Genomic DNA, 14,344 nt, shown 5'->3' on the forward strand with positions numbered 1-14,344 from the left:
TTTACTCCTAGAGCATATTCTTGATAAACTTCATGAAAATGAATAACCTACTCAACCTTTTCATATTAACTACAAAAAGAGAAATTATATATATAATTTATATTACATAAAATTAAAAAGGTTCTCATTAAGCTACTCACTCTGAAAATAAAATTATTCAAACTCATTTTCCATAGTCTGAAAATTAATTTCTAACATACTCTAAACAAAGAATATCTTTATAAGCAAACAGGCTATTGCTTTTAGTAAGAATTATTTATTGTATAAAAGTGGAAGGTTAATTGGTACAGTACTATACATAATCTCTCACCCTTGAAAAATTAAACATAACTGGATAAAAATAAGAGCAGAATGAAAACAGAATATTTTATGGAGAATGTTCTGCTATATTTATGTACTAATGTTCTTCACCATTGCGTCTTAATTTTTCTGATTTCTTACAAAAAATGAACATATTTTGTCATTTGATAAATGTACATACAGTTCTATATTTTTCATTCAACTCAGCTAACTAGCTGACTGAAACTTTCAACTAAATGTAGCACTATTTAAAAAATTAGAGCCTTATGTCAGAAAATGCAACATTGTTCTGTGAAATTTGTACAATATAATGCAAATATCTCAGCTAAAAAGTAATAAATTAAAAAATGCCAGCCACCATCTTATGACTTAAGCATTATGAATTAGTCAAATGCTATCTTGTGGAATAAAATAGTCATACTAAATGTAAAGAAAAGTGATAAAAGTTTCAAAAATGTGTGCCAGGACTACCTTCATTACTTTTATATTTAATTATAAATTAGATGTTTAAAAAACTGAGCTACTCCCTCACATGTTCTCTCATATACCAGAAAAGAAACAAAGCATTATTATTCTTCAGGGTAACTGTATCAGAAAGAGAAATTACTGCAAAACAAAACAAAAAGCAAAAAAACCCACAAGCTTTTATACACATAAACCTAATTGGACAAAGGAAAATATTAAAAAATACACCTATGGACAAATATCTGTAGGTTGCTCCCACAGCTAACAGTGACACACAGAGCAATACTAGAGAAATTATGTCCACATACTTATATTCGTCAAAGATTCAAATTTGTTACATCAAAGCATACATGCAAGAATGTGTGCCACATGACTTAAAAACTTCCCGCTGAATATAAAACAAAATAAAAATCTGTGAATAAATATAAAGCATCCCATAATAATATCTGTAGGAAGCCAAAAGGGGCCAACAAAAATGTCTATGACCTAAGTTTTACTTCATAGGAATATTCATAGTCTCCAAAACAGATTTAGTTGTAATGCTACACATTACAAATATTCAACTGCTTACCAAAATACTTTTTCTGGCAGCAAAATGTTACTTAAAAACGGGGGTGGGGGGCGGTGGTGGTAAGTGCTTGAGGGAGTAAGAATGCAGCAGAAAATTACAGGAGCCCACATATCCTTTTTCTTAAATTTAATTTGTCATATATAACGTTTTTATATACAATCAGTGTGCATTGTAACAGTTTATATTAAAAGTCAATCAAGTTTATCTAAAATGTTAACCTGGCTGCATAGCACATTTGACATTATTGCCCACATGAAACGGGAAAACAAACGGATTTACAATAACTTTTGGCCATTTTGGATTCTGAAAAGTGTTTATACACCTACCCTTTAAAACCAGATGCATCTGAAAAAAATGTTTCCAGAGCATGCAGTTTAGATTTTACATATCTCGCCATTTTTTAAAACTACAAACACAATATTGACTAAAAAAGGAAAAAAAAGGGAATAACATGTATCTAATAAAATCTTCAGTATAAAAAGAGGACTAATGGAATTAAGTGGCCCCTTTCCCCATTTTTACATTCTAAACAATAATTCCATCAAGACAAATCATTAAAAAGTGTTATTACACTGATTTTTTTTTTTTTTAATAAGAAGGCCTGAGTTGGTAGGGAAAGGAACAGTCAAAAAAAGCCTGAGAAAGGGAAGGAAGTAAGGAAAGTTCCTTTAATATTTACAATAATTTACAGCCATTTTTTTTTTGTAAAAAGGCATAATAGATCACAAACAGGAAATTCCTGGCTATTTTACAGATATAAGTACAGAATTTAAATATTCAAGCTTGTGATGAAAAGCGGCAAGGTGGTCGCAGTGTACAATGTAAACAAGTAGCTTTGGAAATGAATAAAGTCCTTGAGTGTTTTTCTTTATTAAGAAAGAACTCTCTTTCATTCCTTCCTGAAACGTGATCACAGGTCAGAGTAAAGTTCATATATAAACATAATTTAAATGGAGGTCAGTCTAAAATCACTGACTTAAAAACAGTTTTATCCAGCCTGTATGGGAGGGCAGTGTTGAGGTCCCTGTAATAGTAAACATTTTCCATTTCTTTAAAAAAGAAAACAAAAAAACGTACTACAATTCTGTAGTACAGTGCAGCATAATCCTTAAATATAAAAATATTTTCTCTTCTGTTGGGATAATAGACCTTGCATCCTGGAAAGAAGTAACAATACTGCTACTGATAGAAGATCTGTTTATATCTTTCAAGTCATGTAAGGCAATTACTGTGTTGGTTTATGATATATGGCTAAAAGAAAAGTCCAGAAAGACGAAGTATCAGTTTTTGTTATGTTTTCCGACTACTCCAGGTATGCTCCGGTGTATTTTTGTGTTCAACTGAATGTTCAAATGGAGATCTGGAGCCATAAGGAGATCTCTGATCTAGTGGTGACCTAGGGCCACTGCTGGAAGCTCTGTGGTCCATTTGCCAGTCTGAGTGATACCTATAATCCCTGGAAGATTTATGGTGCATATATTCAGAACTTGACCGGTGGTCTGAATGTAACCGATGATCTGAGTGAGAACGATGATCAGAATGAGATCTATCTTTTAAACTTCCTTCCAAATTTGACCTGTGATCTCTACTCCTGTGATCATCCAGTTTTCTGTGTTTCTCTCTGTCACTGTAATATCTAATAAAGAAAAATTGAGAATTTTAGACAAATCATGCAAATTAAAATGTTTCCAAATAAAAGATAACTAAAAAACATAAAAATACCTTAAAACATGTTTTTAATTGTATAGAAACTCAGTGTTTCATTATAAAACTTACTAAATTAACTCAAAAATCACTGGATATATCTCTTTGGAAAAACTATTTGATTCATAAAACTAAAGCGAACCATACAAAACCCCTAAAATAGCATCTAATTTCACATGGCTATTTTAGATAATTAGCTGCTTTTTATTTTACACATCATTTATATGACTGCATCTTAATTAAGATTATTACAACTATCTGAAATACTCCTGAGACCAGAGCCTTTTATCAACCTCTAAGCAGGAAAAAGTTTAAAAATGCTAGAATGCAGTCTATGCTGAAAAATTTTTCACTGGTTGCTGATGCCTATTAAAAGCTTCCTCAAGTTTGACTAGTTACATAGTAAGACTCGACACATGAATCATTACGAAATTTACTCCATACAAACATGTGACAGCTTGATAAAAAATAAATGTGGCAGTTTAATGAGAATTATTCTCTAAAATGAGTGCCTTTTCCAAACTGACACACACACAACTGTAACTATATTGCATAAGCCTGTGAAATATATACTATAAATCTGCCTTTTCCTTTTAATTATTTGACCCCTTCAAATAACAGCCATTCTACAACTGATGTGTTCATAGTGTTGACAGAGGTTCTCAAAGAAATTATTGTAATGAACACTAAAATACAAAGAATGTCTTCTAATTTGTTTCTTCTACTTACTATAAAAGCATAAATACTATAAATCTCAGTTTTCAAGTTTACTTTTAGTAGTGATCATTAACTACCGAAAATACTTCTTTATCAATAAAGGAATAAAAAGTATTCTGATGTTATTACACTGAGGTTGCTTACTGTTCAAAGGCTTCAAAAAACAATAAACAAAAAACCTTCCTGGTTCCAATAATATTCCAGATTGCTGAGGTTAAGTTTTACCTCAATGAGATGTGTTCACATATATTAATTTTTCCCGACTTTTTAAAAATACGGAATGCAAAATTTCCTAAACCAAACCTGAATCACTATATCAAGCTTTTATCCCACTTATTATATTTTAAAGAGTATTTGAGCCAATATTCTTCAAAACCAACAATGAACCCCACGCAATTTATAATCATACAACTCCCTACATCACCTTACTACATATTTTGATCTCAATTTTATAATTCAAAATCCATTTTATAGAGAAATTCAGTTCTTAAAATATATACATTTTTCTTAATTATATACAACACCTTTATTTCACAAGATTTGTTTTGACTGCATGAAGATTGAATTGGCTGATAGGTCAAATACAGGAATATCATGATAAGGAGAAAAACATGCATAAGCAAAATTTCTAAAGTGACTGCCAAGTTTACCTGCTGTCTTGCTTGTAGTGATCCCAATCACGATGGTCTTTACCATTACTAAAAGAAGAATAGGGTCTTTTCCTGGAATCACTTTTTTTGTAAGAATCTCCCTGATGTCGGTCTTTATGATGATCATGGTACTGAGTTAAGTGTCTATCAGAGGAATAACTGTCCCTGCTGCTATCATCGTGATTTGTATTCTCTTTTAATCTTTCCACATCTGTTAGATAAGTACAACTTTTATTAATGACCTTAAAAATAATATGTGGCAAAAAAAACTTAGTTGATAGATAACAAGAATTCGTTTCAACCCTTGCCAAAACAAAATCGGTTCCCAAATACAAGCAGTTAAAGCATTTAGAAATGGTGTATAAAAGCAGTACTAAGGATTAATTAAAAAAGGTCGCTTGATTCTGAAATGTCACAAAAACTAAAAAATATGGGACCTATTCCTTTCTCAGACTATACTTTTGTGACTCTGATACAGAAAGAATGCATTACTATTCCAAATTACATAAAAAAGAATATTTGTTCATTTTAACAGTCATTCTACAATTTCTAGAAACTGAGAAAAGGATGATTAAAAGGATAATAAACTAAAATGAACTACAGTTTAAGAGAATACATTTTACATAATAATGTAGGTATGTATCAGAATTACTGTATCTCCTTAATATAAAGGTACTTATAAATAAAAACAAGGTAAGAACCTTTTTTATCATTTGGTTTATTTAAAACAAAAATTAAAAAAAAAATTTTTTAAATTTATTTTCCCAATCAGTAAGGCTTACATACCTGGATTTCTAATCACGTGAGGATTCAAGTTGCTGTTTTGATCATTGTTTTGCTAAAATAAATGCACACATGTGTAAGAATCTTTAGGTGACTTCACAAACTTACAAAAAAGCAGAGATAATTCTTAGAAAATACTGATAATGAAGTCTTCACACAAGATATTAGAATGTTTATGTGTGTATATATACATGTATGACATTTATAGATCTCCATTTTTAAAGTATGAACTACTTGTCCCATGACTTAAAGATATTTTTTCACTTTGAAATAAACTGACTTAACAGAAAGGTTGCAAAAATACTGAGTTCCCTTCATCTAGCTTCTCCTAATGTTAATATCTTATACAAACATAGTATAATGATCAAAACCAAATAATTAACATTGGTATAACACTATTAATTGAAGAACAGACTTCATTCAGATTTCACATTTTTCCACTAATGTTCTTTATCTGCTCGGGGATTCGATTTGGAAGCCCATATTACACTTAGTTGTCACGTCTTCCTCTGGGACAGCTCCTTAGTCTACTGCATGCTCTTAACACTTTAGAAGAGTAGCAGACAGTTATTTTATAGAATATCCCTCAAGTAGGGCTTGTCTGATATTTTCACATAATAACACTTATATATTTTTGGCAAGAATTCCACATAAGTGATGTACCTTTCTCAGTATCAGAGGGTTCATGATGCTGATATGTCTTAACTATTGGTGACATTAACTTTGATCACTTGTTTAAGGTGGGTCAGGCAAGTTTCTCTATAAAGTTATTATTTTCCCTTTATAACTAATAAACATTTCAGAAGAGATCTGCCAATATCCTGTTTTCTTGCCCATTAATTTTACCTCTCTTCTGTGAATCTTGCCTGCAACAATTATTACTGTGGTGTTCAATGGTGATTTTTAAAATTTATCTTATTCATTCTGTATTTATTAATCAAACTGCTCTGTAAAAAGAATGTCTCAAGGTTTTAATTATATAAATTCAGGGAAAAAATATGATGTCAAGTTTACCTGAGACTCCTGCCGTTTTTTAATAGCGTGCTTATATAATTTATGTAATTTTCTTGCATCAAATTCAGTAAACTTAGATACAAAAATCCACAGGTTTCTAGAAGAATTTTAAAAAAGGCAAATTAAGTTAGTCTGGTGGAAAATATTTAGTTTTTTTCATGGAACTCCTTCCCTCCAGGCACAAACACACATACACATACACAGCCCTCTATGGAACAAACTCTTAAGGATATTAATTTTCCTACGCATTTTTTCAAAACTTCATATATGAATAAGACTCCAGTGAAACTAAACATTAAATTTTACTTCTCTTCCAAATCGCTTCATTTTATAGTCTTTAGAGTGAAAAGCAGTACAATCCTAATTTGAAATGCACCAAAGACATAAATTAAATCAGGAAGTGACTCAGATTCATATTGTGATCCTGATTATGCATATAAGGGACAGGTATGTTAATAACTGGAGTGGAAATACCATCAGATAATATGAATTATGCTTGTAAAGAATTGTCTTAAATAATGCATTAAAAAGTTAACTGTCACTTAATAATGGTAATGTAATGGTCCCAAGAGTAACACAACCAAACACCATAAATGAGGTACAGTTTGCTATCTCTTCCCATCCCAAGGGAGGCATCAGTAATTAATCAGAGACTGTGATTATTTCACAATGCATGTGTATATCAAATCATCAAACTGTATACCTTAAACATATAAGGAACTGTAATTGTCAAATATACCTCCAAAAAGAAAAGGAATGTTAGGTTCTAAGTTAGGGTAGTATCCCTAGAAGATTCAAATATACACTAGAGGTATAATATTTACCTTGAAATATATTTTTAAAATGAACTTTGAGAATATATTGAATGATACCTTACTGAAATGAAATCCACAGAAGAAGGAAAATTCATCTAGCCTTTATATAAATTCACAGACTATCTCGAACATATCTACATTCTACGATTAACTTATAAGGGTAAAAGGTAGGAAGTTAATAAAGTACCTTTTTGTTCCTAAGTAAATTCCTTATAAAAATATTTTCCCCCCAAAAAATCTAGTCAGGAATCAGATTCTGGTCTTAATTATATCATCCAAATGACTGTCTGATCTTGAACAAAGCACCAGAGCTGAGGCAAGCGTTAGCACTTACACAAACCTAAGAATTAGTGCCTCTTTTAAACAGTTCAGGTCCTAGGTGTTTCCTTTGTCATTCTCCAGTCCCAGCCCTAAAATGCTTTTCATCTGAATCCATTTTTTTCTTCTGTAAAATGGAATAGTAAATATCTGTTCACATTTTCTACAAGTAATACTATTAAAAGGATCAGCTAGAATGAGGCATATTTGATAAGACAAATAAAATACAAATATACATTCTATTTTGGCCATCACTTTATTACAGTCATCTTTAAATAAAAACTAGTCTTGCATTTCAGTTGTTTTTAAGAAATTTGGTCAAAAAATATATTGAAAAAAATTGTAAGCAAAAAACAAAAAGATCCTTATGGTAACCTACTGTAACACTTGCTTAATGCCAACTGTTCTGTAATTGTGGTTTAGATCTCTATCTTCTTTCATTCAGGAAAGAAAGGGAAATATCCCTTAAAGCAAAATAGCTGCGACCTCTACCTCCTGGGTTCAAGCGATTCTCTTGCCTCAGCCTCCTGAGTAGCTGGTTCTATAGGCACATGCCACCATGCCTGACTACTTTTTTTTTTTTTTTTTTTGTATTTTTAGTAGACTACCGTCTTAGCCAGGATGGTCTCAATCTCCTGACCTTGTGATGCGCCCACCTTGGCCTCCCAACGTGCTGGGATTATAGGCACGAGCCATTGTGCCCAGCCCACAATGACTGTTCTTGAGGGGATCGGGTCAGCCAATGATAGGTCTTAATATAAGGTACTTTTTTTTCTTGTTTCTGCATTAAAAAAAAAAAAATTCCCCCCAGCACTTTGGGAGGCCAAGGCAGGCAGATTGCTTGAGGTCAGGAGTTCAACACCAGCCTGGCTGACATGGTGAAACCCCATCTCTACAAAAAATACAAGAATTAGCCAGGCCTGGTAGCGTGGGCCTGTAGTCCCAGCTACCGAAGAGACTGAGGTGGAAGGATAGCTTGAGCCCAGGAGGCGGAGGATGCAGCGAGCTGAGATTCGCCACTGCACTCCAACCTGGGCAACAGAGTAAGATTCCATCTCAAAAAAATAAATAAATCAAAATAAAATTTCTCCAAGACAGCAAAAGCTATTTTGCTTTATGGGATATTTCCCTCTTTCCCTCCCCATCTCCCCCTTAAGGGAATTTGGTTTAACCAGAGAGAGTGGCAGCAGGAATGAACAATAAGGAATATGAAATCAAAGTAACTGAGAACCAAACAGGGGAAAACCAAAAAGGTAATCTGCCCAACTGAGTAAAGAAAAGTGAGGTGAGAGCATAGCCTTAGGATGTAAAGTGACAGAACACAATGAAAAAGTTAAGTCTCCTGGCTATTAGTCTCTCTTCTTCCAAAGGTTTCCCCACCCTTTCCTTATAACAAACCGAATTTGAAATGGTACCTATTTGTATTAGTCACTGTGTAACTTTTTTTATTTTACTTAAAATTTTATTTCAAATTCTTTAATTCTTTGCTCATTTTTAAATTTACTTTCAACCAAATTCACTGTGTAATTTCAATAAGATGTTCCTTATTTCTCATCTAGAAAGCAGAAAAGGTAGATATTCTAACTCTTTGAACCTCAAAAATCTAAGCCCTAATTATAAGGATTCAAAAAATTGGTGAAGATACAACTAAGTATTTTCATTCAGTGGTCCTCCATTCTTGGCAAAAGGCATTATTTAAAAGAGAAGTTGCCAGGCTTTCAAATTTTATAGTTCCAGTTAAATGTAAAAGATAGAAGCCAAGCATTTTTACACTAATAAAAGTAGAGAAGAATTTTAATATAATCCTTTAGATTAGCTAAATTTAGCTTTAAGAACAATTTGCACTACATTACCTTTATTTTCCTAATTTTTTGCATTTTACATTGCGTGAGGATGTTAATTTTTACATCTTTATACATGTATCCAGGAGGTAAATTGCTAAATTCAAGCAACAATAAACTTTGTGGGAACACCAACTTCGAAAGATACTACTGATAATAATTTGGTAAATTGCAAAGACTTTTTCAAATAAAATGCAATCTGAATTTTAATGAAACAGCTTTCACTATTTCTTTAAAGGCAGAGATGCCACTTGTTACATACCATGATACATAAGTAACCACTCATAAATAAAAAAATTTAACATTAAAGGGAGAAAAATTAAAACAATCATCCATAGGTTACCTCTTTAAAAATTATCTTGTTACCTAAACTTCAGAATCAGGAAAGAAAACAAAAAAAAAAAAGACAGTTATATAATATAAATTTAACACTTCCTGAAAAGTGTATCACTTACTTTCTCCATTGCTTAATTTGTTCAGGATTTGTATACTCTTTTAGACATTCTGTGATATGGTCTCCAATTTTTATTAAACATTGTCTAGTATGTTCTAGTTGTTCTCTTTCTGAAAGGCCTTTCTCAGGCCTATCAAGTTGTTTCAAAGCTGCTTTAACAGGCCTCATTCTTTCTTTACACTTTAAAATGAGAAAACAAGAATATAAACACATGTATTAAAAACCTAAATTCAACAAGATCTACCTCCTTCAATGATATTTACATGAGTATAATATTATAACACTGTTTGATAGCAAAATAAGCAATTAAATCTCACTTCACAAATCTTATACATCAGGGTTCTTTCCCCTTTAGATTTTCTTCAGGAAAGCAAGCCTTTCCATTATCATTTAAAATCAGTCTTTGAGTAAGTAAAAGTTTTGGATTTTACTTAGCTTCTACAAAAATGGTTATTTTTTATATTGTAGCACACTATTCTAAGGAGTCTTAAATATAGACTATTAAAAGATAGTAAAATATTTCAGAGTATAATTTAATACCCTACTATCCACTAAATACAGGGTAAAATGATTTTAGCAAAACTATTAAAATCAATATAGCTAGATATATAAACTGTATTCTTCCAAACCTTTGTGATAACAGAAGGTGGCAATAATGGCTTGCTCTTCATATTTTGGGTGGTTGGGGAGTAGAGGGTCAAAGGGTAACTTTTTCCTTGGCCTATACATTCCTGACATGCTAATAAAAGGATGACATATTAAGAATTGCATGTTTTATTGTAGCAATAGGAACTATAACCTTATACCAAAATCAGAATAAAAATATTACTAACAAGGCAACCATCAGATAAAATTTGTAAATGCAAAAACAAATAAAAATTTAACATCATATTCACAGAAAGCAAGCTGGTTTAGTTCTAGGAATATAAGGATGATGGGTCAACATCAGACAATACATTTAGATAATCCAACATCATTTATTAAGAAATTGGGCCAGGCATGGTGGCTCAGGCCTGTAACCCCAGCACTTTGGGAGGCTGAGGCGGGAGGATCACTTGAGTCCAGGAGTTTGAGATCAGCCTGGGCAACAGTAAGATCCTGATTCTATACCAAAAAGAAAAAAAAAAAAAAAATTAGCCAAGCATGGTGGCGCACACCTGTAGTCCCAGCTACTCAGGAGGTCAAGGTGGGAGGACTGTTTGAACCCAGGAGACTGTAATGAGCTGTGATCATGCCACTGGCACTGCAGCCTAGGCAAAAGTGAGACCCTATTTCAAAAAAATAAAATAATAAATCCTCACACCACTGCTTTGAAGGACCTCTCTTATTATAAATAAAATTAGAATTCAGTCAGATCTGATGCTTTAAGAAAGGGAAAATCTTTAATTTCCTTTCTAACTTTTAGTTTATTCATTGCTTTTATGTTTCCTATTTTTTGTTCAACTTTGGCAGTTTATATTCTGTTAGAAAATAATTTATCCAACATATGTAAGTTTAGTACATACTATGTTCTAGGCATTGTTCCAGATGCAGGAAATAGAGCTGTAAGTAGAACAGATCCTGCCTTTATGGAACCTGGACTCTAGTATAAGAGAGCCAGTAAATGAACAAGAAATAGTATGTCAGATGACAACAACTGTGATAAAGAAAAATAAAGGAAGAAAGAGCAGGGAGCTTCCTATCTTATCATAAGCAAGATTTCAGAGAAGGGCAATGTTTGAGAGGACACCTAAAGAAAATGAAGGAGTAAGCCATTCCAAGTAGAGGAAAAAACAAACATGAAAGTCCTAAAACTTGTTTGACATGTTTTTTTAAAAAGTATGAATGCCAGTGTCGCTGGAACCAAGTAAGTGAGAGAAGTGGCCGGCAACGATGGGAGGTGACTAGATGCTACGAGGCTGGTTTCAGGCTAAGAATCTTTTCTCCTAAATGAGATGGAAAGCCACTGGAGTGTTTTAGGCACAGAAATATAACGGTGTGACTTTATTCTCCCTCTAAGTCATGATTACTCTGGTTGCTATGTGGAGTACAAACTGAGGTATGAGTAGGATGGAAGCAATAAGAATAGACCCTGACAATAGTCCTTTGCAATAGTATTTAATCTATTTTATAGAAGAAACTGAAACTTAGAATACAATGACATCTGTCAAACCCAGCTCTAACTGACCTCAGACTCTGCTCTTTCTTGACTGCTAAATTATACTGTCATTTAGGAAGACAACCAGTAAAAGGAAAATCAAGGTGCCAAATGAAGCAAATATGTTTAGAGAGTGACGACCTAGAAAAGGCCATTGAATTTCATAATTACTTAGAGCTATTCCCAAATACAATGGAATTCCTTACTTAGAGGTAAAATCCTATACAAGCCAGAAAGTCTGGCTACAGAGTCCACGTTTAAGAACTATTCCAGTCTTCATTTCCATGATACACACAATATCATTTAAGATTAATGGAGAGGAAATTCATGCATTGTGCACAGCAGGAATTTTTCCATTCCAGCAGTTACATGAAAAAGTCCGAAGATTAAAAAAGAAATGTGAGGGAAAAAAAAGTGGCAAGAGATACAATTTCACCTAATTCATTAGTAGACCACATAGAGAAGGGGAAGTAGCTCCAGTGAAAAGTTTAATGTTTTCACTTCAAAAAAGCTAAAGAATACCACCTCCCCCGACTCCCACCCAATACAGAGTAGGTAAAAAACAAAAACAAAAACAAAAACAAAAACGGTTACCCTTGAAAAAGAGAGAAGAAATTCCAGCCTGTGAACCTGCAGAGGAGATAAAAATAAAAGTCCAGAGATAAAAAATATGGCTCAAATAAATAAAATGGAAGATAGGAGCTGCAGCAGCTTTGAATGTCTCCAATACTCCCAGTGACTGGAAGAATGTCATCAGCTCAAAGTAGGGAGAACAAGAGGACTGGTAAAAAACCAATATATTTAAAGAGCATGAACAATATTTGAACTATATTAGGGCATGTTGTGGAATCAGTAGGAAATACATTAGTGGGTTCATTAAATCAACATTGTCTAGTCACGGTGCAAAAGAAGAGAAAGTAGGACAAGAGGATAAGCTGGGGATCTAGAAGGACATAATGGGTTGAAAACAAATATAATTTTAGAAGGTGAAATTTTCCCTCTTTGAAGTATAGCATTTGATTAATACTAGTGATAAAGCTGACACCCAAGTCTAACAAGTGACTGAAGTATGTTAACTGCTCCAATTAGTATAAAAGATTCAGATGCTAGAAATCTCTAAAAAGGAAATATAGGAATATATATTTATATATAAATTTGTGTATATTGTAACTATATATAAACATGACACATCTATATATCAGACTATAAGTGCTTCCTTCAGTTGTGGCTTGTAAGGAAACATTTCCTAGTCCTAGTTAAAGCCAAACTACATTATCGGTCTCATATCACTCAGCCCTTTTTTCTCTAACATTATTATTTCTTCCTGGTTTTGCTCTGCAATTGGACTTTTTAGTCTCACTCTATCTGCTTCACATGTCTGAATTTAGGAACAACATCTACAACAATCACTATCAATTTCTGAGCTTTTCTGAAGACAGCACTGATCTGTAAACTTTACATGTACCAATTCATTTAATCTTCATACTTACTTACCAAATAGCATTCTGCCTCAAGAGTCAGTACTATTAAGCACATACATACTGTTATATTATGTAATTACATAAGTATATAATTATATTCAGTAAATAAATTATGAATACATACATTGAGTAAATTATAAATAAATACATAAATTATAATTATCTTCAGTAAATAAGGTCTTCAGAATAAAGGCACAGATAGTTTCTCCCTCACTTTGAGGAACGCAAAGGCATGACAACATGGAGAATCAGTATATTTGACAAGAGATATTGCCAGTCTAAACAACATCGGTACAAAAACTGAGCCTGTTTAGAAACTCGTAATTTGACAATGCAACGTTATAGCTACTGCATCTACTAACAAAACATTAGGCTCATATTTTGTACATAATTTTTTCTTATTTCACTTTTCTAGTGAAACATTTCATTCTTCTTGTATTTTTTAAAAAATATATTGGTCTGCAAAAGACTGGGAAAAAAACTAGTCCTTAACCATAAATAAGAAGCACTATTACACGTGTGTGTGTGTGTGTGTACCTATTTATTTTTTAATGGCATTGGGAATTTAAAAATTTGAAATACGAGCTGGAGGAAAACAAATTCACTCAAAGTACTTGTTAAACCCCTCTTCTTAAAAGTCTTTATTAAAAAGTCTTTCCGAGTTGCTTCTAAATTTAAGACACCAGCTGGGTGCGATAGCTCATGCCTGTAATCCCAGCACCTGGGCCCACCTTGGCCTCCTTTTATCTTCGTTTTTTTTTTTTTTTTTTTTTTTTTTTTTTTTTTTTGAGATAGAGTCTCGCTGTTGTCGGCCCGGGCTGGAGTGCAATGGTGCAATCTCGGCTCACAGCAACCTCAGCCTTCCAGGTTCCAGCAATTCTCCTGCCTCAGCCTCCCAAGTAGCTGAGATTACAGGTGCTCGCCAACACACCCAGTTAATTTTTGTTTTTTTTCTTAGTAGAGTGTCACCATGTTGGCCAGGTTGGTCTCAAACTCCTAACCTCAGGTGATCCACTGCCTCGGCCTTCCAAAGTGCTGGGTTTACAGGTGTGAGCCACCACACCCAGGCTTATCTCCCTTTTACGCCAAGGAGT

The 14,344-nt window shown here is 33.0% G+C and overlaps 1 protein-coding gene across 2 annotated transcripts in view; it reads right to left on the bottom strand.

Annotated features, from left to right (window-relative positions):
- Positions 1 to 1,450: 1,450 nt before the first annotated feature.
- Positions 1,451 to 14,344, bottom strand: part of CHD1 (chromodomain helicase DNA binding protein 1) — a 73,948-nt gene continuing 61,054 nt past the window's right edge. For both annotated transcript variants that reach the window (XM_034960293.3, XM_034960291.3), the window contains 5 exons: positions 9,634 to 9,812; positions 6,205 to 6,301; positions 5,194 to 5,245; positions 4,408 to 4,618; positions 1,451 to 2,972 (listed from right to left, as the gene is read on the bottom strand). In XM_034960293.3, the coding sequence (XP_034816184.1) occupies positions 2,627 to 2,972; positions 4,408 to 4,618; positions 5,194 to 5,245; positions 6,205 to 6,301; positions 9,634 to 9,812 (885 nt within the window). In that variant the 3' untranslated portion in view covers positions 1,451 to 2,626. The remainder of the gene's footprint in view (positions 2,973 to 4,407; positions 4,619 to 5,193; positions 5,246 to 6,204; positions 6,302 to 9,633; positions 9,813 to 14,344) is intronic.

Source organism: Pan paniscus, chromosome 4 (genome assembly GCF_029289425.2).
Source record: "Pan paniscus chromosome 4, NHGRI_mPanPan1-v2.0_pri, whole genome shotgun sequence".
Lineage (NCBI taxonomy): Eukaryota > Metazoa > Chordata > Mammalia > Primates > Hominidae > Pan > Pan paniscus.